This window comes from Dermacentor albipictus, chromosome 4 (assembly GCF_038994185.2).
Source record: "Dermacentor albipictus isolate Rhodes 1998 colony chromosome 4, USDA_Dalb.pri_finalv2, whole genome shotgun sequence".
Classification (NCBI taxonomy): Eukaryota; Metazoa; Arthropoda; class Arachnida; order Ixodida; family Ixodidae; genus Dermacentor; species Dermacentor albipictus.
This window is the reverse complement of record NC_091824.1, coordinates 3921770-3949614: the sequence shown is the minus strand read 5'-3', so window position 1 is coordinate 3949614 and position 27845 is coordinate 3921770. Positions and strand designations below refer to the sequence as shown.

The 27845-nt window shown below is 46.9% G+C and overlaps 1 protein-coding gene and 1 pseudogene across 1 annotated transcript in view; one reads left to right on the top strand and one right to left on the bottom strand.

Annotated features, from left to right (window-relative positions):
- Window positions 1-13742, bottom strand: part of Prosalpha2 (proteasome alpha2 subunit) — a 97715-nt gene extending 83973 nt beyond the window's left edge. The window contains exons 1-4 of the mRNA XM_070536812.1: window positions 13566-13742; window positions 12979-13055; window positions 12788-12920; window positions 7205-7327 (exon numbers count right to left, since the gene is read on the bottom strand). Coding sequence (XP_070392913.1) covers window positions 7205-7327; window positions 12788-12920; window positions 12979-13055; window positions 13566-13606 — 374 coding nt within the window. The 5' untranslated portion in view covers window positions 13607-13742. The remainder of the gene's footprint in view (window positions 1-7204; window positions 7328-12787; window positions 12921-12978; window positions 13056-13565) is intronic.
- A 3428-nt stretch (window positions 13743-17170) lies between these two features.
- On the top strand, window positions 17171-27108 carry LOC135902731 (uncharacterized; annotated as a pseudogene).
- Window positions 27109-27845: the final 737 nt, after the last annotated feature.

Here is a 27845-nt window from a genome sequence, read left to right as displayed (position 1 = left end):
TTGTTTTGAGAACGTTCTACTTGATGTGTGGGGATAGGCAACTCTCACAAGTCCCCGGATGTTGTGTTCCTCGCATGGCTCTCGTCTCCTGTAATCCAGCTTTGCCGTGTAGCTTTACGGCAGCAGTCGGGGTGGTTGCAGAATACAGTCGAACCCGACTATATCGAACCCGTTTACATCGAATTATTCCTTATATCAAACAATTTATGGACACGGTATAGTTACAATGAGTATATATAGCAAAAATTATGCATACATCGAACAAAACTAATAGCGACCCCCGATATATCGAACGTCAAGCGGCGGAAAGTGCCCCCGGAAGTTGGCTTTCCCTCGCGGTGAAGGGAAAACCCGGCGGCGCGGCTCCATCCAACCGCTCCCCCTATGCGACCGCGCTACCTCGGAGCCGCCGACACCTCCCTACAAAAAATGATCCTGGCCCGCCCGCCTGCAGCGCTTGCCCAGACAGCCAATCAGAGGCTCTTGTGCCCTCGTCATGCAAGTTGGCGAAAGTGCGAGTTGTCTCGCTGCTTATCTGATTCATTGTGTGCGCCTTCTCCCGCAGTGTTGCCGTGATGAAGCGTCAGAATTCGCCTTTCGTCGTGAAGCTCGAAATCATAAACCGGGTCGAATGCGGTGACAAGTCGGATGTCTCTGCAACGTACAAGATTCCGAGGTGCACTCTCGGCACGATCTTGAAGGGGGAAATTAGGGCTAAAGCGGCCTAACTCGCGACCCGGTGCCCGTAGTGCCCGTGGCGCCCGACGCGTATGCACGGCCGTGTACGAGTGGTTCATCCAAAATAGCTTCAGCCGTACCGACTTCCGCGTGCTCGGTGATGACTGTAAATTCTGATTAATGCGACGAAGCCGTTGTCATTGTTGCCGAGGTTTGGAGCCAGCTGTCAGAATTTCCGGAAGCTGTTGACGAATCAACGGTGCGCGAGTTAGCGCAAATGATGGTGTCGCGACCACGGTAGAGCCCGGAAACGAAGACTACATTGCCGACATCGTGCCGAGCACAACTGAAAATGGGCACAACGAGGAAAGCAACGACCGTCTTTGGCCCACATCCTCCGAAGTGCGCTCGCACTAGTCCGGTGCTTCTGTGCGAAAGCGGAATGTTGCGGCCTCAGCTGCTCCGACTCCTTAGACAATGTGGGGAAGTGCGTGCCTCGCATGCAGCGAAATTGCCCAAGCAGAAGAAAATGCAGGACTGTTTCTTTGCGAAACGAAGCTAGTTTCATCAATAAAGTGATTTTATAAATGGTATGTGCATTTATGACATCCAATTATTTAGCAGGCTTATATCGAATTATGCTCTGTATCGAACTGATAGGCGTTTTTTTGCGAGTTCGATATAGCCGGGTTCGACTGTAATACGACAGATGGCACAAGTGTTGCACTGCTAACACCACCTAACAGCGGGGTTAGTCGGGCGCGACAGGGAGTAGGCTCTACCTCTTTGGCTCGGGGCAGCAAGCGACGCGGATATTCTGCACATGCGTTGATCCATGCTTCTGTGAGACCGTCTCGCGAGGCCTACGCCGGAATGGACGAACGTCATCGTTCGAATGCACAAACGTTCGCGTTACAGTACATGTGAACGACCCCGCATTGGTGTCGAGCACCAGCACGGGGCAAACATATTCACTCGCTATCCAGTCGAGGTGAGTCGGACTTCCTAGATTTGTCGCGCGCCCCTCGGAACAATCTATGTGTTGCAAGTTGGCTAGCAGACATTGGTGTACGAAAGGTGCAATAAATGCCCTTATGATTGTTTTCACTACTGTGTTGTCATTCCTTTGTTCCAAGAGCACGGGTGAGACCCCCACACCTGATGTAGAGCACAGATTAATTAATTTTAATTATGGGGTTTCACATGCCAAAACCACTATCTGATTATGAGGCACACTGTAATGGGGGACTCTGGAAATTTGGACCACCTGGGGTTCCTTTAACGTGCACCGAAAACTAAGTACACAGGTGTTTTCGCATTTTGCCTCCATCGAAATGCGGCCGCTGTGTCCGGGATTAGAGCCCATGACCTTGTGCTTAGCAGCCTAACACCATGGCCACTAAGCAACCACGGCGGGTACGTAGAGTACGGGTGAGCCCCACATCTGGCTGCCTAACGTAGGTTTCTTGGGGCATCTGATGAGAGCTTTAACAGTTTTGCTTAGTTCGAGACCAGTGTTCGAACCGAAGCACAGGGCTAGCGTGGATTTTAATCGCTAGTGACAGTGGCATGCTTTCTTGAGCTCAGCGATGGTTGCTGTAGTGTGTTAGAACTTTTCAACAAGCTAAGCCTTTTCGCAAGCATTTCTTTAATGACATGCGTCTGTACGAGAGCCACCTGGTCTGCATCCTGGGAGAGCGCGTAACAGACAGCTGGGCTAGTTGGTTGCTGGCTTGATGGAACTTGGTTATAATGGCGCGCTTTGAGGACAGGACACAGAAAGAATTGGTGACTGTCCTGTGCGCATTCTTTCTATGTCCTGTCCTCAAAACGCGCTGTTAAACCCATGAGAGAGCGAGGTTCAGTGCCTGCAGAGCATTGGCAAGCCCGAAGCGAGTGAGTATGGAAGCCTCGTGAGTGCGTCGCTGTTTCCGGAATCCTGGCCTCGAGTCGTGCCATCGAGTCTGCAGAGCTACTGCCGTGACCACCGGACGCCAGCGGTGTACCCCAGAGACAATGTCGGCTCGCATGTTATGGACAGCACGTGGACATTTCCTCGGTGAGCCACTGCTGCAGCTACAGTCGAACCCACTTATAATGATCCCGGTTTTAACAATACATTGGTTATAACAATGAAAAGCTGCTGGACAGTCAACCTTTGTATGTTTTCTATGGAGAAATAACCCGCTTACTACCGTACTTACACGATTGTAAGTCGACCACTTTTTTCAAATTTGAAAGTTTGAAGTTGGAGGGTCGACTTACAATCGAAACCAAAACATGGCCCCGCCAAAAAAGCGAGACCCACGGAAGCTACAACGTAGTTACAATTTTATGTTTGCTCTATGGCCCTACCTGTATCTTTTCGCTATCCCGTGTGTTTGTTTGCTTTCGGAAGGGTTTTTCAACATTTTTGAGAGTTTTACAGTGCATGCAACACTCATGGGGGGGGTCAATAGTTGATGGAAGTGCTGCTGTTCCCATTTGCGGCGGCACCCTCAGAACGGTGGCGCTTGTGGGGAGTATTGGTGGTTCATGGAAGAGCAGACACCGCTCGCAGGTTTCTCTTTCTCTGTTGAAAGGCAATGGCATTGGTTCGACGCGTTCCACTTGACTGCCGGCTACGTGCTACTTCTATGCTTCCCCAGTCGTCATGAGTGCTCCAGGCCCACTAATCGTTCGGCACTCGTTCACAGCAGCGTTCAAGAGGGCTGCCATCCATTACGCTGAAGAAGCAAATCACTGTGCAGCGGGCCGCAATTTCGATGTTTCTGAACGGGTGGTGCAAGAGTAGCGACTGCAGCGAAGCGAAATTTTCACCTGTGCCGGCAAGTGAGAAATGTCCCACATGCCGAAGTCTGGATGCTTTCCGGAGCTGCAGGCTAGCTTACCGCGTATGTCACTGAAATGCGTGATCGGTCCCTGCCAGTGAAGTGCGACATGGTCATGAAACAAGCCCGGACCTTCGCCTTAATTTTAAGGCCCTGCTCCGCCGTGAGTACGAGTGGCTGGCGGCAGAAGACCGTGAAATTACGCCAACCGGACCTGTCAAAAGAGCCTCCCTGACGGCTGCGTGTGGTTGGGTGCATTCGGCGTGGGCAGCTGTGCCGCAAGATGTCCTGGTGCGGTCGTTTGCCAAATGTGAAATTTCGCTGGACCACGACGGGCTGTGGGACCACAGCAACGATGACGATGGCAGCACTAGTGAAGACAAGAAGTCCAGTGACCATGTCAGCTACTAATAAATTTTTGTTAGCGAATGCGCCCTCGGGTATGCTCTTTTTTTTTTTTTCCTGTCACGCGATATGGGGGGGGGGTTGACTTACATTCGAGTCGACTTACAATCGTGTAAATACGGTACAATGCCCTCATGCTGGATTATTACTTATAACAATGAAGCCTGGTTGTTGGGTGTCCGTGCCGAAAGGTAACGGAATGCTAAATCCTTGGAAAGAAAAAAGAAAAAGTGAAATGCGAGTCGCTGCACAATCGCCCACCACCCCAACTGCCATCGTGTGCTTCTCTCCATGAGAGATGCCCGCCAGGCTCACGCGCATTTCTGCCATCGCCCTTCCACCCCTCCGAACACAAACGGGCTGCGCCCATAGCTCTGCACCGCGCCCCTTCCGAAACAGGAACGGACCGACCCAACTACGCTGACGGCGCTGCTTCCAGATTGCTCGCTGCGCCCTCATTCTGAGCAATTATGCTAATGGATTAAGTCACTCGTGGTTGTCTTTGTTGTGTCGAAGTCTTTCGACTCGCCGCTGAAACAGACCATGGCTGATCCCCCAACTGATTATCAGCAATGCATGACGTTGCTGGTGAAAAGAAAGTGCACTGCTATAGATTTGAAAACAAAGTGTTTCTAACCAATGAGGCGATCATTGCGAATGTGCTTGCATCGAATAGTGACAGTGACGGCCATGACAGAAGCGCTGACGCGATAGGGCAGGCTGCCTCAACATTGACCCCGCGGAAGGTCCTGCAGATGATTCAGTCCCTCATGGGCTTGTTTTTGGGAGGAACCTTCCACTTCACTGTGTGGAGCACCAGGATGCCTTGGACAAGGATGTCGGCAAGCTTCACGTAAAGCAAGCAAGGCTGACGGACATGTGGTTTTCTCGTGCAAGCCAGAGGGAAGTACATGGAGAGATGCTTGTGGCTATCGCGTCCCAGCATTTCTTCTGCATTTCTGAAGCTGAGATGCTACCACGGCAACCTTCCCACATTTTTTAAAGGGTGCCTTTTGGTGCCACCAAAGCGATGCCTCAGCGGAGCTCACATGTCACTTGCTGTCCATGACCCCTGTTTGCAGTTGTTAAAGCAGTGCCATTCTTGAACGCTGATCAGCTTGTTAACAAATGCGATCGGAGTGCGCAGGAATCTGAGTTCAACTGAAATGAGTCAACTCACTCAGAAGCCGGATGGAGGAAGGTGGTAAGGAGAACTATCCTCCCAACCATTGTAGTTTTCTCAGAACAGCTATGCCATCCCCCATTTTGATTTCTTTTTTTCATGCAACCTGGTTATAACAATAGAATTATCGTGGCACTTGAATGTTGTTACAAGCGGGTTCCACTGTACTACCTCTTGTTCGCGAAGCAAGTGTTGCTGTTAGACCAAGCGACATGTTTCACCAGAATATGTCGTTTAAAATTAAATTAACCCTTTGAGGGTGAATATCGTAATATACGGCGCCGCAAACAAATCCAAAAATGGTCGATGCCGTTATTTATGGCGCCATGTGTATGTTTAAAAAGTGCGCCAATTTCCTAACTTTTTCTTTTCTGTCATGTGCTGCTGGGAATACAGGAAACTTTTTCGCGCGCCTCCCTCTCTCGGTTTTCGTTGCATGGTTTGTTTAAGAGCTGGTTAGCTCCCGTGCGTCTACATACTAACACTTGCGCATTGGCACGCGTGTGCGTGGGCGGTGGTTTGGGCTTTGTTCTGCTGCCAGTTTCGGCTTCTTGCACTTGCAAAACTGATGGCTATCTCGTTACTAATTGGTCAAAGGGCGACCGCTTGTTTCTCACTCGTTTAGTGCTCACGGGGGTGCACAGAGGAAGAATGCCGCCACGCATGCGTTTCCATTGCTTTTTTTTTTACTTTTTTGACACTGAGAAAACTAATTGCCTCTGGTTGGCGAGGAAGATTAGCGGAAGTTTGTCGCACATTTTGCTTTTTTGATGGGCACACAACCACACAGTTTTCTTGAGTGCGCACACCTACGCAGTTCGATTACGCTTTGGATGTACATATTATTGTAAAAGCAGGAACATTCGAGTCTTGCAAAATATTCTCGTGTGCATTTTTAAAGCCTTGAACTATGTGTATAACAATGCATCAAATTTTTTAATTCTTATAAGCTTATTTCTTTTTTTATTGTTGTTATTCGTGAATGAAGAGTACGTATATACCAACACAAAATATCCTTTTCTAACTTTAAGGTCACCCTAGGAAAATTACAGTAAACTTATTTCGAAATAAGTCCCTACGAAGAATTGGAATCTGCAATAAAAAACATCGACCCTGGGCGGTCCCATATGGCGAAAAAAAGCAACCCTGAAAGGGTTAAATTGTGGGCTTCTACATGCCAAAACCACAATCTGATTATGAAGCACGCTGCAGTGGGTACTCCGGAAATTTGAACCACCTGGGGTTCTTTAACGTACACCTAAATCTACCGTATATATTCGAATATAGGTTAACCATTTTTTCCAGAAACCCCTCTTTGCAGTTGTTAGAGCAGTGCCATTGTTGAACGCCGACCATCGCGGCTTGTTAACACGCAATCAGAGCGCGTGGGAAGCAGTGTTATAAAGTTAGGGTCAACACAATCAGACTCTGGATGGAGGAAGGTGGCGGGGAGGAGAACTGGCCTCCCTGTCATTATTGTTTTTTTGGAACAGCTACGCCATCCCCCATTTTGAACGTTTTTTTCATGCAACCCAGTTATAACAATTATCGGTTATAACAAAGGAATTTTCATGGCACTTTAATATTGTTATACGTGGGTTCAACTGTACAAGAAATGGTGCGAGTGTTGCGCTGCTAACGCCCCCAAACGGCTGGGTTATTTGGGCTGTTCCTCCACTCGGGGTCGGCAAGCAGTGCAGGCATTTCGCGCGAACGCCAATCCATGCTTCTGCAAGACCGTCTTGCGAGGCCTACACCAGAATGAACAAACATGATGTTTCGAACGTGCTATCGTTCCTGTGACCGTACGCATTGGTGTCAAGCATGAGGCGAACATATTTGCTTGCTATTCAGTCACGGTGAGTTAGACTTCCTAGATTTGTCGCGTGCCCATCGACATATTCTGTGTGTTGTGAGTTGGCTAGCAGGCATTAGTGAATGAAAGGTGCAATAAATGCCCTTGTGATTATTTGCACTACTGTGTTGTCTTTCCTTTGTCTCAAGAGCACGAATGAGACCCCCACAGATGCTATGCTTGAAAGGCGACATTTACAGGTTTAATGTGCCCCAACAAAATGCACAAAGTTAAAGGCAAAGCTCTCCTTACCCTGTCTGTGTGTACTCCTGCATGATGTAGGCAACCTTCTGCACGAGCTGAGATGTTGGGATGGGCTCGCTGTACATCAGCTCGTACTGCTGGGCCAACTTGCGTGCTCTGCGTACCAGCAGCCTGCAAAAGGGCTCAGGTCACTTTGCAAAGTACACCATAATACACGCACGTGGACACTGAAATAGACACAAAGCTTTATGTTTCATGCACTACTTTCGCCACTCACTTTATTGGCACCTTTCAGGAGCACGTTTTTGGCAATGCTGTGGTTAGGTGGAAAGACTGGTGGACAGGCCTTGCAGGGAACTTTGAAAGCAAACAGCTCCACAACAAATGCTGTCCCAAACATATGCCAGAAATCAACGCAAATCAAAAGCACGCTTTTGGGCCTCTGGTCCATACAAGGTGTAGAGATAGGTCTGCACAAAGCTTACCCTAGCGACAGTCAGGGTTTGGCGCTCCTCCACTCCACAACACACAAAGGTGCTACAGCAGTGTTCATCGACTCTCTGACACGGTGTAGAGAAGGCTCAGGAATCAGATAGCCAACCAATTATTAATCACCCCTTACAAGGTCTGACTATTTTGAGCTGACAAGCGCAATGCATACAATGCATGCCAGTGATTGTGTCTACTAAATATTACATCCCTGTGTGCTGCAGAAATAGCTTAAGTTTCAAACCATATGCCGTTTGCTCTTTTCCTCGCGGGTGCTGCACTCCCAGCTGGAGAGTCGACATGTACAGCACAAGTGTGTCTACGTACAGGGCAGTGCTGTGATCTCACTGATAGTGGCACATGATTTTGAGAATTATTCAAGGCAACAGTAGTTATTTGTTTGATCTGTTGCGTCACTATACGAACTAAAGTTTAGAGAAATAATAAAACCTACAAATCGACTGTGTGCTTGTCTTTCTTTGTGCCGTAGCAAGAGAAGTGTACTTCCGTTTCGTCTGCTTGTTCCCATGTCGTGCAGTCGCACATGCAGAGAGCGAAACTATGTAATTTTCTACCGTTTTCCAGCACGCGATCATGCTCTGTGATCCGTTTGCGTCTGCCTCAGTGTTCCTGTAACACTGACTTATAATGCTAGGCAGGTGTTGTCAAGCACAGTGTGCAAAACTGCACTGCGCGAAACCAGGCAAACAACAGTTTGCACGAGAGACTGCCAACGGAAATGCACCGCGCAGCAAAAACGCGCGAGAGAAAAAAGAAGGTGGGGCTCATGATATACACATCACGCGATCCTCCAGCTTTGGTATGGGAGAACACAGGGAAGGAATTTCACTTGCGGAGACTACATGAGGACAAGAGGAGAGAGCATTTTGTTGGCGATGACGCTCGCCTCCCAAAATCATGGGTTCGCGGCACCGAAACATTTCTATCTCCCTATTAATGAACAAACTAAATATTCTTGCTGTAGAACGCTTTCTAGAGGGCACCTAGCGTATAACCCAAGTTTGCTATGTGGCCTGATGAGGGGCCCTTTAATGGAAGGTACAACACAGTGCGACTATCGCGGTGTTACAGGGCAAAGGCTCACAGAAGACCGACAGAGTATGCGCACCTGCTGCACTAGCGCTAACCATGTAGCAGTCCACCAAGCATGAGAACGAGATGCAGGGAGCAAAGGTCCCACGTAACCAGCTCGTCTTGGGCCTGTGGCAATGAAACGCTCAGTGGAAGACAGCTTGGGTGGAGAGGGTGCCCAGAGGCCACCATTCAGGAGGCCAATTATGGTGTGTCCTGATGACGTATGCTTGAACGGGAAATTAGCTCCGGCGTGCTAGCCATGTCTGCCATGCTGTTTCCGGGGCAGCATTTCCCAAAGACCGAGATAAGAGCAACGCGTGGGAGGGCACCTCAATCGCCACAAAGAGAGCAGGCTTGAATGTGCTAAAGAACTCATAAAAAAAAGTTCATGACAAATAAGTATCTCACTGTAAGTTGCAACATCAATAAATGTTGCTGCACTGAAATTTCTTGGCCATCCCCAAGAGCCAAACCTCAAAAAACATACAAAAACAAAGGTACTTCACCACAAAGAAGGAAATGCTACACCCCAGCTGGGTGCCGGAGGACTGTGGGTCCAAGGATGGCAGTTGGAGGAAAGACACATTCGACTTTGGATCACGCAGGCACTAAAAGGCCTGAAGAACGAAGCCGGCCCACAACTTTGGCCGAAGCCAGGTGCCGTCATGGCCAACTCCCGGCTGCCACTGCCACCGCCGAGACTTACGATCAACCAAGCTTATACATTTACAGGAGCCACAGTGCCAAATTCTACTAGTGAACCAACGTCACCACACCGTGTCGGATGATGGATGTTTAAACTGTCAGCTCGCTGCTAAATTCACACACTGTTCCTTAAAGCACTCTGTTCCGTTATTATGAGCAAAACGAGAACAAGGTGACTTGTCTAGTTCAAGGCGACATATGCTTCCCTCGCCGCAGTATATATAGGTGGGGTACTTCTGAAAGGGAGAGGGCGTAAAGTTCGGCAACGAGCAAAGATGTGTTGGCGGCGAGGGTGCCAAATCGAGAATGAAGGAGTGCTGTGCACAAGGCCAGGGACGCGGCCGTTTGTGAATCGCGTGTCAACACCCGTGTGTCAGCCGGCGTGTCAATGGCAGGCACAGCAGCCCTCCATTACCTGTTTCGTTGGTGGTCATGGGCTATCGTGTCTCTGAAAGGAATGATAGAAGGAGCAACAGAAACCGGTGCTCGTGAAAAAAAATAATAATAATAAAAGAATAGAAAATACTGAAATTGAATAAATAAATTAAGGAAAAAAAACACTAAGAAACCAAACGTTAAGTGCTGTTGCCCATAGCTTGAAATTTAGCATAATGAATAGATGCTAAAGCTCCCTCCGGTAGCGTGACGTTTCCCTCGGTGAAAATTGATTTCCCAGGGCCTTGTTTTTTCTTCTTAGGACGAGGCTGGCCACGTAGGTGGGACAGGGTACTCTGCCAGAGGAATTCGGTTGTCTGGTTGGCGAGGCGATTAAGATCCCAGAAGGCCCGCTTCGCTCTATCTTCTTTCATCAAGCTGTGCAGTTGGGCTTCAAAAAGTGTTCGGCTTTAGGGCCACAGTTTGCCGTGAAGCCCCGGACCAGCGCTCCGGAAAAGCTTTCCCTGGTGCGAAAAGTGTCCACTTTGGCTCCCGTGAGTGAAATGGATCGGTGCATTTCAAGTGGCGTGGACGTTCTTCTACGGGACCAGTGTGACTCCAGCCGTCCCGCAATTAATCGTCTGGCGTCTTATTTGAAGACGAACGCCTACTGCATACTCTCATCGGACAAAGAAGGCGGCTTTGCCATCTTTCAGCCAAGTGAGCACTGTTGAGGTCTTCTTCAGCGCCAAGACCCATAAAGATAACTGCCCTCTAAGGGTAATTGTGTCGGAGCGCAATACGTGGCAGAAATGTTTAGCTGTGTTTCTGTTAGAAAGGCTGAAGCTTCTAACAGTAGACGACCCTTACCTGGTAAAGGATTCTGCACAAGTAGTCGAGTACTTGTCAAGACAGGCAAAAGCAGAATTAGAGGCCTTTTCTGTAGATCTGAAAGATCTATATTATAGCATGCCAAAAGCAGAATTGCTTCAGTGCGTCCAGGAAGGCATTGACAGTTTCGGCTCGCTGGCTTTTCAGAACGAAACTGGTATTCCGGAAGACAAATTCTTGGCTATGCTAGAACATTACCTGGCTTCCACCTATATTGAATGGGACAGTCGTTTGTACCTACAAAAGAGCGGCGTCTGCATAGGGTCGTGTTTAGCTCCGATCCTGAGTGACTTATTTTTAGCTCGTGCTGGCAGAACCATTTCTAGCAGTCTCGAGGGTTGTAGCGTAGTCAAAGTTTTTAGATTTGTTGATGACTTCCTAATTTTGGTAGATAAAAATTGCAGTGACGCCGACTTGGTCGTTAGTCAAACATTGACAATCTCCAGGTAGACTTTATCCCCCATTGAAGTGACCCACGAACTTTCGGTAGATTCCTCCATCAGGTTTTTAGATCTTAGATTGTTTTTAGCAAGTAACCACGTCTGTTGGCAGTATGAACCTCGCGCTACTAAACCTCTGCTGCCTTTTAGTTCCTCTCATTCTAAGCTAGTTAAACGCAGCATTGCCAACATGTGCCTGCTGAATGTTTTTAAGAAGTCCTGTCCACATCGAGCTGAGGCGAGTTTTCTTAAGCAGATTGACCGCCTGGAAGAGGCAGGCTACCCGCAACCTGTTTTAGTGTCCGTAGCGGAAACAATCCTGAAGAAGTCGCGAATCCGCGAACCGGACCAGGAGTCACCCCGCGAAAAAGAAAAAGTTGCTGTCATACCCTACATACACCGCATGTCACATAATTTGAAAAAGATTGCAAAGCGAGCTAACGTAAATGTCGTGTTTTCTGCCCCGTGCAAGCTCTCTAAGCTATGTCGAATGACCAACCCTTATTCCCGCAAGGCACCGGCCTGTGCTACAAAGCACGAAAACAAATACGTAGATTGTCAGGCAGGAGTTGTTTATGAGATTCCTTTAGATTGTGGAAAAAAGTACGTGGGCCAAACAGAGCAGTGCCTGAATGACAGGCTGAAGCAACACAATAACAAAGTGAACAATGGGAGGGAGGGCCACCTGGCAATTCATTGTAGAAATTGCAGATGTAAGCCAGACTTCCACGGCTGCGCTGTGGTTGCCAGAAGCCGTGACAAATGGGTCAGATTAATAATTGCGGCCAAACAAATCATTGAAGCAGGTGATAACTGCGTAAGTGTTGAATCTGTATCATTGTCACGCTAAGAACTGCTTTTCCTGAACGCGAATGCGCCCTGAGAAACTGTGATTGCGCTCCTAGTATAAATCAGTGGCGTTTTTTCCTGATTAAACATTATTGGAAGTGGCGCCCTGTGTTGTGTGTGTTTCTTCTTTGTCCTCCGTCATTTTAGCGCATTCACTTCAGATCACCCAATCGCCTTACGCCCTCTCGCCTCCAGAAGAACCCCATCTATATATACTATGGCGAATAAAGCATATGTCGCCTTGAAGAAGACAAGCCAAGTCCACATGTCAAAACGTTGGCTCCTGCTTTCACCTTGTTCTCATTTTGCTCATCTTCTTGAATTTCCATCTCCCGCCGTCCCTATGTTTTCTCTGTTCTGTTATGCCACATTAGGTATTCGATGTGTTGTTTTCTGTGAACTGTTTCTTTTTTGTCATATTTTCTGCCTATATTTTGATTCATGATATAAGTTTTGGTTGTTTATTTGCACGTGGCATTCGTTTTCATGCCCATTCTCTTCATATAGCACAACCACACGTGATGAGCCATCTCAAGTGCTCCTGAACCTCAGGCAAATACAGCCATGCAATACAGGTAACAATGCTCCACACTCACTACATACTGCTTCTCCAAACGACGAATATTTTAATGGAACTTGATGTCTTTGGGGCGAATGGTGTCAGGATCTCACCAATCCCGGAACTTTCAGTGCACGCCCACAAAGTGTCTACTTGTGGAACGTGTAAGAACTGAAATGCTGATCACCTTCTCAAGTTATGAAAGATAACGCCAAAACACCCCCGTACCTGTAATCGGGACCCATGCCGCTGTAGACCATGCCGATGTGGTTGGTGATCATTTCCACTTTATGAATGCTGTGCTCCTCGTAGAGGATGGACTTATGTTTCTTCTCCGTCGCCAGCACCACACCGTTGGATGCTGCGCGTCAAGGAAAATCAAGAGCTGCTGGCGAGGCAAATAACACTACGCGGCTCACCCTTGATGCCAACGGACGGCGCTCCGGCAGCAACTGCAGCCAGTGCATACTCGATCTGCACCAGCTTCCCGGAGGGGCTGCGAATAAAAGTCTCTCAGGGAACAGGGATCATACCGGAAATTTTCTCGAATTTCGGATGAACATCAACTCGCAAATGTCGGTGACGTCCCTTAAGATTGGACAATTATAATGGATGCCGGACTGTTAATAACTTACGACGTACGTATTTGATTATTTGTTCCTCGAAAACCTAACTATATATATATATATATATATATATATATATATATATATATATATATATATATATATATATATATACTGCATCCCATTTAACAAAAACTGCTTCACATGCCAGAAGGAGATATTAACAGAAACCAGTCATAACGATCCTGCTGCTTTCAGTCTTTTGAGCCACAATATAAATTAAGGATCAGGGTTACGTTTGGCGAGACTCTCGAGCAAGCAAGCACGCATGACACAGCACAAACCGCTCGCGAGTAACAGGAGACAACCGCGATTTGCCAGCTTATGAACGGCTTACAAGACAGCGACTCTCTTCGAAATAAAAAGCTGCATTTGTTTACCTGAATGTGGTCAGAGAAAAGCTGTAACGCTCGGACGACATCACGAACTATTCCCGACGTAAGCACTGCCGATCTTGACCGCGTTTAGTCAAAGCTGCTGCTTTGCTGCCCTGTGGATGCCGCCATGCGCTCTGACGTCACCTAAATATAGTTCAATAAAAACACAACTTACTAATATTATTATTTTATTGTTTATTAAAGGGGCGGCAAAATATATTTCTTTGAGTTATTGCTGTAATTTAAAGGCGGTAACTGGTGACACGCGCGTTATAGGAGCGAAATGTCATACATACCAACGTTCTTAGACATACTTCAGTTTCACAGCTCCGCTTGGGAGATGGCCGAAGTGGTGGTCACGCAAACTAGCGGCGCTGCGATCGCGTCTTTTGTCACTTTTTGTTTCGTTTTTGATAGAAGTTGCTCCATTTCTGGTAGATTTCCGGTTTCAATTTTGAGAAGTAGTTATTTCACAGTTCTTAATTTTGAACCTCGTTGTGAAAAGTTGTCATATCTGAGCTAGGTATTGTAAATGCGTTTCTAGTAATGAACTTGAAACATGACTTCTGCTTTCACTTCTGGTTTCATGTTGGTTGCGCTGCATCGTCTGTCGTTATCCTTCTCCGTTTTGTAGGTGTTGTGTGATGCGTCGTGATTTGTTCTCTTGAAAAGATTCTTGAAGAAGCGTTTCGGCGTCTCATGACAGCAAGAAGTTCCCTATGCCGTGCTGTTTTGCCCCCGGCTGCACCAGCAGCCTAAGACACGATGCCGCTGGTCACCATGTTTTCGACCCGCCGCAAGACGCTGGAGAGTTTAAAAGTTGGGAACGCATGCTACAGCGAAAAGACAAACGCCTCACAAACAAATCAAAAGTGTGCGAACTCCACTTTGAGGACGACGACATCTTGAAATACTACAAGCATGTTATGGGTAACAAAGAAATATTGATTCCTCGCGGGAAATGGATGCTTGTTCCCGGCCCACTTCTTCGGCTTTTTCCTGGGCTGCCTGAGCACATCTCAAAGTGAAAAATGTGAAGCGAAAGCGACGTCCACCAAAAGAACGAGCGCAAGTGCCGGCAAGTACATTGGGCGAAGCTTGTAGTGATAGCGCTTCAACTTAATCCAAACCTGCTGTTGGGCTTGGAAGAAGGAAGTTGAGAAATGTGCGCTACACACATGGTGCTCAACGAGCTCACGAACATGACACTGCCTTCTACGCTCTGGAAGTTCGAAATTGTTGAGGACGACGCAACACAGAAGCGATGCGGAATATTTTATATGAGGCAACTGGTAGCCAGGCATCTGTGAGTAATGAAAACTGTTGTACTTGAAGAGGATGGTACTTGCTGCATAAACGGCTACAGCAAAATTTACAAGAGGCTATTTCGAGCTGCGACTAGCATTGCAAATGTGGAAAGAATCCTGAGAGAAGCAGAGAGCTTGAACATGTGTGCGGGCGTGAAAGCATGCATGCAGGCAGCGTGACACGGTGACATCAGATAATATGTACCACAAACAGTGCAATGTACTTACAAAGCAACTAGTCATGCGCGCGTTGTCTCCGTCTACAGAGGAAACTTCGACTGAGCATTGAGGCTCCGAGCGCAACGCTCAAGCAATATCAGAAACTACGCAATGTGAAGAAGAGGCTGCTTAGGGCGGCTGCTGCGCATCAAAAGCAAAATAATGAAATTTTGCCTCTGAAGAAGGCTTTCTGAAATGCCCGATAACAGAATCGAGGAAGCGTTGGCCGAACTTCCTTGCATTTATGACATCGTTTAAACTGTTGAAAGCAAAGTCTCCGTGTGGCGCGCGGTACAATGCGGACTGACTTCTGAGCCCTCGAGCATGAATATGCTGCCCTTGCCCTCCGTGAGCCGTCTCATACAAATTCTGAAAGGAATACCATGCAAGTATTGTTTCAATCCTCTCTGCATGGAAGCTGTTGGAAAACAGCTGGGCAACAGAGCAGATGGGAAGAAATTCAGCACACTGATTTTGGATGAAATTAAGTTGCGCCAGGCGTACAATTTCAACAAGTCAACCTACGGTGGTATTTCAAATGAAGGAACTGACCAACTTGCAGATCATGCGCTCGTGCTGATGTTCGTACCACTTCTGGAGAGCTGGGTGCAACCGATTGCCACCTAGCTTTGCCACGAAAGGTGCTGCGCCTGGCAGTATTTTAGCAGAGCTGGTGTTGCAAGATGTAATGCAATTGCATAAACATGGTGCTATATATGGTGATCGCCGTAGTCAGTGATGGAGCTGGGAACAATCGCTCGGTGTGGCAGCAGATGGGAATCAGCGGCAGCATAACCTCACCTTAATTCTCACAAGATTCCACATACATGCCTGCCTGTGCGCGCGTACCTTTATTTCCTGTGTGATGTGCCACATGCCCTGAAGTGTGTACGCAACCATTTGCTCAAGCACAAATATGGACAGGCGAGCTAGCGTAGTTTATTTCATATATAACCTGTGATGATTGGCGTCGATAACTCGCTGACAGAGCAGGTGCAAGCAGCCAGAAAGAGGGCAAAATTGCTTTGAGCAAAAGTAGCTCAAAATTACTTTTTTGTGCACAAAGTAAATAAAAAGTGTCACTGTATTTGTTGTTTGTTAACTTTTTTTGTTCGTCAAAAAGAAAATGAATTAAGCTTTGACATATATAAATATGTTCATAGTATTTATAACTTCGTCCTTTTCGCTGCTCACTGATCACTTCCAACTCATTTGCACGTCCCATAATATCCGCGGACAACTATAAAAAATACATGTGTCAATTAAATTTATTAGGCGAAGAAGCGTTGACGGGGGTGGATCAATTCACCACAGCGTTGTCTCAAGCGACTGCTGGGCGTGATGCGTTAATGTCCCTACGTCTGCACAGACGCTCGCCGTATTTAATGAATACACATCTTAAGAATAAGCAGCAAAAAACAAAGCCCCCGCTGAAGGGAGCACCGTGGCGCTTTTATAGGGAAAAAGTTGGTTGAAAAGTGGAATCGCAATGCACGACCTCTCATTTGCGGTGTAGTTGCAGCTTCTAAAGACTAGCTAGACATGTCATTCAAAGGTCCTTGGCATAAAATATTGTTCAGGCAGCCAAAACACAGTCGTCAAAGAGCAAACGGCACAGGCCAGTTGGGGAAAACGACCCACCACAGAGATGACATCGCAGTAGACGATGCGTGCTGCGTGAGAGATATGTCACTGCAGCGCCGATAGTGCACAGACACCGTGAAGTCCCCGTTACTTACGCGCCGCAGGTTTGTCACAAAACTCAGACTGCGTATCTAAACTACATTTACCGACGGATAAGCGTTTACAGGCCTGTTGGTGCAAACGTCGCGTCGCAGCAGGAGCAGACGACGCGCGGCGCATGACGAAAGACGCGACTGCAGCGCCGGTAATTTCAGTGACACCCGTTTCGGCCACGTCGGCCAATGGGCTCGCATAGGGAGCTGCATAAATACCATGGGAAAGTGACTGCGTTCACCTGGTCGACGTAACGCAGGCGTTAGGTTCACTCAAACGTCACGTCCGGGATGTCGCATTCATTCTTTTTCGCGTCCGTGATGTCACATCCGTCTTTGGTTTTGGCGGCAGAATGGCAAGCTCAAAGGTGAGCTACGCTCAAACAACTGGACAAAGATGTGGATCGTTTATTTTTTGGGGCTTGTGCTAGCGTAAGCTATCGTAAGTACTTCATTTTTCCATTCGATGTGCCTCTTATGCAAACCTACACTTTCGGCTGCCTGATACTTCATTTCCAAAGCTTATTTTCCTTGTGACGCATCCCACGGATCGCCGCACCGATCAGCCAGTGCTGCAGTGTACTGCTAAGAGCCTCTTTCACAATCACTTGAACGTAACATTACCTGGTTACGGTGCTGCTACACGGCAGAATGTGTAAATGGCAGATGACCCAAGTGCGGCATGTGTGCGCACTTGTTTAGAGAAAATAAAGAGTATTCAGCATTTATCTCGCAATGTAAACGCACATTCCTGACACATGGTTCAGGTCTGCCCTCCGCCGACTAAGGGCGGTAGTGAATGAAGTCGCTAAAAATGAATGCTTTGCGGCGTCATTGCACGCGCGGGAAACAGCGTTCGTTTACATAGTAATATGAGCCTTTACATAGCAATATCGCTGCGCTGTCAACAGCCATTCTCTGGTAACCTTTGTCCGCAGCGTAACGCTCGAGTGCTCTGTGCAGATGTGACAAAAGTTGTGTGTGCGGTCGGTATTTGTGATTTTCTAGAAAGAAGCTTCATCACAGAACACCTATACAAACTTAGAGAAGGGAAACTGTACCTTCCACAGTGCTACGGAAATAAGCGTAGCGGTGGCGTCGTGAACTAAAGTATGTGACCACGGGTGGCGCTGTACGACAGGAAACGGAAACGGGGTTTTGCACACACTTTACCAGGTGTTCTGTGGCTTTACTGGGTTTCTGGCTTCCGCGCCTCGATCGTGCTCCCGCCAGTTTAGTTGCTGTGTAGCAAACGTAGCGCCTATATTAAGTAGGCGCTACGTTTGCCACACAGCAACCAAACTGGCGGGAGCACGATCGAGGCGCAGAATACATGTAGCGCTGAGTCATATCGAGTTAAGGCACACTCTGAACTGACTTTTAAGGGCATCCCGAGCGGGTTTTCGTTTATTACGCCGCCGTTACGCCGAGTTGTGCCGCCGCGCTCCAGCTGTTGCATTTCGTGCAGGGCTACTGACAAAATGCGGTTTCCAGGTGGCACGATGGCCTCGACTGGAATAAACGCACACGACACCAAAGATTGAGTAAGCCTGAAAATATTTTATTTGCATTTTACAAGTACAACAAAAAGCACACGTCTACGCATCCACACCAACGCGGTTACATAGTCAAGAACATAGGCAAGAAATGGCTCATTAATAAGGGTAGCACAAACGCACCAGAAAGAAGACCTAAGCTACAAAACGTACGGTCGGCTGCTAAGTATAATAATTTCCCTGTCACCGCGTGTCACTTTTATACAGCATCTTTACAGCACTACCAGGCCGGGTAGTTTGGCGGAAAGAATGCAACAGCTTACGGCCGTCAGCTGCCTCTGTCATAATTATCCTAATCTCCGCATCAACGTCGTGCAAGTCCGCATACAGGCATCTGTATCTGAACCATATATGTGCCAGCTTAATACATGTGTAGTGAAATTATGACAACCACTGCGTCTTATCAAACGTATTGGTTTTGCAAATGCGCATTACAGCTGACGGAACGACATACTGTAAGTGAAGCACAAGAGAACAAGGACAAAAGGAGGATACAACACTTGAAGAAATGAAGAATTAGTAGGCGTACAGCAAACAAGCGATGACGGAGAACACACAATGATCGGGTGTTCTATGGCATCGCTTTGCGTATTTACGGTGTTATGGAGATCAACGGCATAAAAACGTACCTTCAAGCGTACTCCCTCAACCTCCGCCGCATTTATCATGATAATCAACGCCTAAACAAAATGAGGCACTATTTTTTGCCAAGAGTAGACCTCTTTACAGCAAGTCTATGTAATGACTCGCAGATGAAACCAGCATGCTTCCGAAAATGTTTTACCGCCGTAGTATTCGAACGCCAACGGCCAGGAAACACATCGATGCCAATAGGCTGTCGGCTGTCGGTGGTTAATCAAGTACAAAAACCTTGACGCTATGACTAAAAAGCAGCTTCAACAATCAAATTTAAAAAAAAATCAACTGCCTATTTGCCTGAGGTAACAAAACATCTTTAGACACCTCGATTGTTTATGTCAATGGTTTGTGTAAAGTAAAAAAATTCACCATGTTTAGCGCCCCTAGCAGAGAAAGCACAAATTAAAGTATTCGACCAAATTACAGTAACTCCACTTGCGCGCTTACGCTGAAACGCGCCTCGATTGATTTTTCGCCCTCTGTGGCCATTTGTTGAACTTGAGAGTGTACGGGGCCTGGCTTCATTACAAAGTGCATGATCAGGCTGCGTGGTCGTCCATTCTACTAGAGCGGGACAATCAATAAACGATACAAGCATGGACATACACATGCTGTTGCCTAATAACCCTTAAGGTGGGTCCATTTAATACTGGTGATTTAATCGTGGATGAAGACTGGGATGTTCTCTTTATGTGCTTGCTTCAAAGTAGGATAAATCGAAACTTGGCCAACAAATTTTACTAGTGTTATAAGGTTTTGTGAGAAAGGGTGTTGTGTATTGCTTTGTAACGAGTGACTTTTAAGAGTGTGACATTGTCTCCCATCGCACGTGTATATCCCGGCTGGAAGTTATGTTCATGTGCTCAACAGTGCTTCAGGAACCCTCTGAGCGCTTACACGCTGATATTACAGCCACTTGTGAATTCTGGACCTAATGTAAGCATTAAGGGGTTTTAGCACTCATCTTAGTGATAACCTTAGACGTTAATTCTATAGTGTATATTGTTAACTGACAAACTGGGTCTGGTAAGTTTTACATGTTGACACTTAAGAACCTGTGGCATGATGAGTTTGTGCAAAAGAACAGTGCAGGTGCCATCATATATACATTCATTGTCATTCACGCACACTGTTGGAGGGACTCCAATCTACATTAAGCACAGCGCGATCGGCGCCAGTACCAGTGGTTTCTCAATGTTTGGTTTGGAATTTACGCCAGTGCAATAATCAGTACCATCTTCAATCACGCACTGACTGGACAGCGTTATGTGAACGATATCCTTGAATGAGTGGTTGATGAGTTTCTCAGCAAAGTCCCGCTGTCACATCTTCCACTTCTGCTGTATCAGCAAGATGGGCCACCTGCATGCAGCAGCAGCCGAGCACGAAACTGGTTGGGTGCTACTTTTCAAATAGATTGGAAGGCACGAGCCTGTAAATAGGCCGGCTAGGTCACCTGACCTCTCTCCGTTAAGTTTCTTTCTTTGGGGTTATGTGAAAGATTGTGCCGGACGTCAGATTAGTTCAAGGTAAGGATAATGGATGTCTGCCATAGAATTCCGGCATCGGTCATCAAGAAAGCCACTAAAGGTGTGATAAAATAGACAGTACTGCGTAGCTGCTAAAGGAGACCTATTTGAACACGTCCTCTAGACTGATGTTCAACGGGACTTACGAATTCATAGATAGTAAGAGCACACAGTTTTTTTGTCTGTGTGTACGTGTGTGCCGACATTCTGATTGCCAGTTCGGCTCATAGAAGTGGTATATTTAATTTCATGAACGCATTGGTTTTGCCTTTTCTCTACAAGTTGGTCGCTTTCCAGTGCGTTTATTTTGCTTTTATTTGTTAACACGAACCTGTTTTTGCAGCACGTATACACTTTCACGAAAAATAAAACGCTCACTTTATATTGGCTTTGGTCCGAAGCAAGTTTCTGGTGTGAAATATAACTTCGCCCGCACTCTTCCGATGCGGTGCGAGCAAAGTCTGGATTTTGAAACATTCTGTGCCTATTACATTGCTCTTCACATTTCGTGTGTGGTCAGAGCTGCACTTTGGCTGCGTTATCAAGGTGCTTTTGTTATCATTTATCAGTTGGCCTTGAGAAAGAGATAATAAGTGTGACGTAGACAGGGGTGGAAGTGGTGCGCCATTTGCGCCATCCTGCTCTAAAACACAATTTTGCGCCATAACTCTGCCGCGCCGGCCACTTCGATGTTTTACCGTCAAATTTAGCGAAGCCTATGGGTTATTTTTCCTCTCACTGTGGGCTAGCCGATCTGATCCAATCCGATCCGATACCAGGGGGGTATAGTAATGGGGGCATCCCATTGGCCGTTTTCGAGCAGACGCTCTTTCGACGCTAGCGCCAAGGTCCCCTTCAGTTACAGCCCTAACCAATGGGCGACGCATTAAGCAAAATGGCGGCGCACATGATTGTCTACGTTGTCATGGCAACAGCAGCCGCGCGGCACTTCCTCTCCGAAACGTTTTTCTTTCCTTTTTGTTTTTATTACGCCAACCCGCTCCACTCGCTTTCCCCCATGCCGCGCGCGCCGCTCACTTTTTTTTTGTTTTTACCCGTAAGCGGCGCGTTTTTCTTCTTTTTTATAGCGCGCTTGTTACCACGCGCCAGCTCGCAAGCAATGCGCGCGCTACGCCGCGCATTGGCATTGCTTGCGAGCTGGCGCGTGGTGCGCCGTGGGCTATGCGTTGGCACGCATGCAGTCTTGCCCGTACTTATATTATACCAGCATGTGCCGGGACATAAAAAAAATTCCACTTCCAACACAACAGATGTTTAGTCTCGCTTTATTGACTTCGTTTCCGAAAAGAGATTTTTCTTACAACGTGGTGTGATACACGCTCAAAAAATGAGCAAAAGTGAGAGGTGCATGACATATACAAGAGTACTAAAGACAAAAGTTCACAGATGGTGAAATAACTAAAGAAAGTGCTAGAAAACGCGAAGGCATCATGTACACATATATAAAAACAAGATTTTTATGTAACGTCCTCAAGACCTAAATGTAGACGAGCTCCTGATATGTGCACTAAGATATTGCACAAGATTGGACGACGTGTATGACATAGTCATGACAACTATAAAAAGGGAAAACTCACTGGTAATGGCAAAAACAATGACACGCAAAATACCTGAAAGATAGAATAAAATGCTAACATTGTTTGATTGAGAGCCATACCAAAAGAAAGCTTACTTATAAATCTGCACGAAAGTATATGAAATGCTTGACATGTTCATTACTGCTGAACAAATTGAAAAAACATCGCAGAAAAAATAACATTGTACTAAAAACTGGAACACACATTATCACATTATTTTGCACTTGGCCACAACTTGAGTAACGGTGGCAGGGAACAGAAGATAGTCGGCTTTTGCAGCAGCACATAGAAAACATTCGCAGAAAGGCTTATTCCTCAATCAAAGACCAGCTAAAACAAGCCAACACGACTTTTCTTTCTACCCGAATGCAATGCTTAGCAATAAAATTACGTCACTTAAGGCACTAAGTCGTACCTACTGTGCTCTCCCTTATATAATAAACACGAACTGCAAAAATCTGCATGTAGGACACTTGCAATGCTCATGCTTTCCAGAGGAAAAAAAAGCGTATCATGCCTACACATGAAGGTTGTTCGCGCGCTTTTTCCCATCGGGGGTTACTGAGATAGTACACAAACACTAACAGTAATTTTTCAGCTGATAGTTGGTTTGTAGAACGTGATACACAGAAAAAGCACTGAGGGTGGTATGGAAAGCCGGGCAAGTTACTGAAGTTGCAGAATCAGACTTGGCACAGAAAAACACAAGTCACAGACCAGGTGACAATGAGGAGGAACATCTATTTGTCAGCTTTCTCTACCGGGAAGAGGCAAGTGTAGCACAATCAAGGCGCAACGACGTCCGGAGCCTCATGAAGTACACAAATGGACAGGGCTGTGTTCGTGTACATGCGCCTTCTGATGTCCTTGGGTCTGAGCGCTCACCTGTTGTCTTTAGACACCCGGAACAGCCTTGCAGGACTTGTTTTTGAGGTATTTGTGCACCACTGCACGATGCACGAGCGGTACGAGTCGTGAAACGGGCGAAACATCGCGGAGCACAAGCACACAGCTACCGAGGACCACACAACTGACGAAACTAGCCACGTCGGTCAACGCACAGCAGCGCACGCATCTCGATGACAGTAGATAACAAAAATAAACGTTACGTAGCGGACTAAGCAGCAGCCGGGCCGGCGGGGATGGCACGGCGGCGCGGGCGCGTAGACAGTCGAAGGTGAGGGAGTTGAGAGGGTATTACGAGAGAGGGCGTAGGGAGAGGAGTTGAGCGGGGGGAAGGGCTTGGCCACCTGGATCGGCGCGCGTGCGCGCGACGATCTACGAGGCCATGCAAGGGAAACGGATTTTTGCGTCGCCCATTACAGAGATGGCGCCAATTTCCTGTGCCACCGGAACCGGGGAGTGTCCCCCCCCCCCCTGCGTGTGCTATGGCAGGCGCGACGTCTATCGGTAGTCCACCACTGCCGAAGTATAAATCAGCTGCATATTTTCAGTTTTGCATCTCTTAAATTCAAGCCATCCCTCCGCTGCCACCGGGCGTGCGCATCGGCCAGTCGCTCCGTTTCGGACATTGCGCGTCACGGGTCGTGTAGTTTTATTTTGTATGTTTACTTTGGGATGGCCAGGTCACGGCGTTCTAACGTCTACGCATCTCTCTCTTGCGTCCACGTGCTTTCTCCGCTCTTCGAGTATGTTAAACCGCCGGGTTTTGAGGACGCTTCACCACAAGCCTGTTTCACATGCCACCGAAAATGCTAGCGAATCCTGCCGCCGCAGCGGGAAAGCCTGTTTTGAGCCGCTGCGATGAGCGACGAGGTTCCAACAAGTTCGAAATTTTCGCTGCGACGCGCCGCTTAATCGTTCAGTCGCTTCCATGTGAACCTGCCGTCAGAGTTCATGCGGTGAAGCATCCTCAAATCGTGATGGGGCCATTTGTGAATAGGCACCACGGCTACTGCGTCACACTGCGAAAAGAGCCGCGGAGGCGCTTATGATTCTGGAGCAGTTGTACGACGTTCCCGACAGTGTGCGAAAAGCAAAAAAACTTGACCAAACTGCAAAAAATTGTTGCGGTCACTTTGTTTCCATCTCAAATTTACTGCAACAATATTCCAGGTGTTTATTTTATAAAACTGCTGTGATGCAAACTGTTTTCATCAGTTTTTTTAGGGCCATTCGATAATTTGGACTTTCAGATAATTTTAACATGGTTGCTATTTCTTTGAAGGCTGAATTGGCTAGATTTTACTGTACTTTTACATGCCGGGTGGTGTAAGGCCGCACGTGAGCTGGAGCTGTATTCTCTTAACATTCCACTGGTCATTTTGGATCCATTTGATCTTGTGGCATTTGACCACTCGCTCCACAGGAGCCAGCGGTCCAGTTGCTATCCACAAATGCTTGTAAGCTGCGGCTTCGTCACCCAACCTGTGCCAGAGGACCAAATGGATCCGACATAGAAAACGGAATGTTGAGAATACGCCCCTGGGCAGTAGCTGTCTCGTGTGCAGTCTAAACTTTCGAGAAAAAAAAACCGCTGCAAAGTATTCTACAAACACATTTTAGACATAAATATTTATTCATGATCCTAGTATAGTTGTGGAACTCAAGTGCCTGAAAATTCTTTCGTAGACCACAGTTCCAGGAGCAACTTTTTTTTACTCTTTTTCAGAACGATGCACCAAATTCAACGCAGACGTCCTGACCAAAAAGGATGGCAATGGGGACCTCATATCCCTCTGGTGTCGGCCAAGTGCAAAAGACAGTGATGGCTTTTGTGTGCTTTGTAATGTTACAGTGCACTGCAGTGCACTACAGTGCACTGCAACATGGAAGCTCAGCAATAATGCGCCATGCAACGTCTCTTAAGCACATCGAAAATGCAAAAAAAAACATCGGAACAAAGACGGGGTCCTAACCAAGAGCACTATCCTCCAAAGCACCCTAGATTTCACGAAGAATGCAGTGTCACTGTCCCTGCAAGGAAATGTTACAAGAGCTGAAACAGTTTTTGCTCTTTCTGTGGTATATCCAACTCACTCCCATACACTTTGGGAGATGTGGCAACAGCAACATACCCCAATATGTTCCCTGATTCACAGATAGCAAAAGCCTTCCAACGTGGCCGCAAGAAAGTATCTTACATCATATCTGATGGCTTAGGACCATACTTTAAAACCAAAGTGCTTGAAGAACTTGCAAAGCCTGAGGTATTCTATACCGTAATGATCGACGAGACCCCAGTGCCCGAGATGAAGGTGCAGCAGCTGGATGTGCTCATCCGGTATTTCTCTGTTAATGCACAAGATGTCGTTGTAGAGCACCTTCAGTCATTTCACATGGGGGCATGCCACTGCAGATGAGCTCTTCTCCTGTGTTGAAGATGCACTTAACGAACTTCCAAAAAATAACATGCTCTGCTTCTTCTCTGATGGGCCAAATGTTATGAAGAGCTTGAAGGGTAAAATAAAAGCAGAACTTAGCCCCAACATGATTGACATTGGGGAGTGCAGTCTTCATAAAATGCATAACGCATTTGCCACTGGTCTCAACACTTTCTGCTCTGAGATTGAATGTATTGTCACTGATATCCATCAGTACTTCAGATATGCCACAAGACATGCGGACATCAAGGATCTCCAACAGAAACTTGGATTGCCACAGCTGGAGTTCCTGCGGCACGTAAGCAGCAGGTGGCTGACACTATTACCAAGTATACAGCGTGTGCTTAAGCTGTATGATGCTTTGAAGTCTTTCTTTTCCAAGGCTGCAGAACCAAGAAAATCCTCATCTATAAGGCACAATCGCCTCGCATCTGCATTTTCTGACAACACGCTCCGAGCACGACTCCTTTTTGTTCAGAATGCCGCCCAGCTCTTTGACAAGTTTCAAACCTTGTTTCAGAGCAAAGAGCCTCTTCTTCATTTATTTTATGATGAAATAGTTGCTGTGGTCAAACAGCTGATGGGCAGATTTTTGCGGCAGGAGTCGTTTGTAGATGTAACTGGTTTCCATTTGAAGAATGTTCAAGTTGAATCGCAAGCTAACTGGAAAGTGAAACCTGAGCTTGGCTTAGATACTGAGAAAGAAATGGAGCTTTGGACACCAACTCAGAAAAAGGCTTTCTATGTCAAGACCAGAGCTTTCTATATATCCTGCACAAAGTACCTCGTCTCAAGGTTACCTTTGGACAACAAAGTGCTGTTCCACAGTAGATTTTTGAAGCCTGGTGACCACTACACAACGTCACTGCGCTACATCGCGAATGCCCTGCCACAAGTCATGCCACCCAGCGAAGTATCATCTCTAACTGATGAGCCTTTGCTGCGAAATTTCTGACTGGGATGTTTCAACAAATGTTGTTGAACACTGGGTTAATGTGTTTGCACTAAAAATGCCCACTGGCGAACCCAAGACTGGGAAGGCTCGTAAGGGCTGTTCTTTCCTTGCCGCATGGCAACGCAGACTGCGAGAGAGGATTCAGCGAAAACAAGCAGGCGCTTCACCATCGAGCCTCTTTGTCAATAACAAGTGTGTCAAGCCTTCGTCAAACGAAAGCATACTTGAAGCGTTATGGGGGTGACGTCACGAAGGTGCCAATCACTAGAGATCTCCTGAAGTGTGTTGGAAAGTCGTACAGTGGTTATCGCAAACGCGTTGAAATGGAAGAAGAATCAAAATCACGCAAACGGAAATGTGACGAGCCACTGACAGAAAGCAGCGAAGAAAAAAACCCGAAAGAGGAAAAGGCCACCCTGCAGTGCCGTCTATCCACCCTAAAGGCATTACTCACCAGTGCTGAGGAACTCATCAGCACAGGAGTGAAATCGAAGGACATGGACAAAGTGGAAACTGGAAACGTTTTGCTCGTTGATGTGAATTCCAAATTGCCGGCGGTGCTTGAGCGCATTAGAATGATAGATTCCACGCTGGAATCTAACAAGTAATTCTAACAAGCAAATTGAATGCTGAATAAAATGATTTTCTTTGCGTTTTTTTGTATGTCAGTGTGAAGTTGCAATTATTACAAGTACTTTACTCTAGAAACATGCTCCAAAACACAATTTTTGTGCTCCAAAACATAACTTTTGTGCTCCAAAGCTGCTCCGGAATGGCATTATTACTGCTCCATGAGCTGCTCCAAAATGCTCAAGCCTGCTTCCACCCCTGCGTAGAGAGAAAGGAGTAGCTACGAAGCTGCGAAACCTGCTGTTGGGGCTCCTTCCGTACCATTATCAAGGTGGTGCGCTGTCTATTCGGGTTTGCGATAGGCAATGCAATTACTTTCAATCGGCTTATTTGAGGGCACTGCTTTATGATGCGGGTGAGAGTTCACTCACATGGTATTTTTCATACTTCGTGAGGTTATTTTCCAGTCTGTAAAATTGTACGCAATTAGTATGTGGCTGAAAACACTGCAGTTAGATGTCATTTTGGGATGCCAACAAATGCCTCATTGACACTTTGAAAATTATGAGCGTACTTCTTGAGTTAGATAATTGTAATTACCAAATTAAATCTCAGTAACGAAATAATTACTGGCTACTACTCCACTTTACTGGAAACAATATGCACTAGGTTTTCTTAGAGTAACGGAACTTTTTTTTTTAAATCTTAGTGCATGATAGCTGTGGAACACTCTCTCTCTTCATCCCTATACCCCTTTCCCCAGTGCAGGGAAGAAAAACGGACATGCGTCTGGCTAACATCTCTGCCTTTCCTCTCTTCTATTTCTCTCT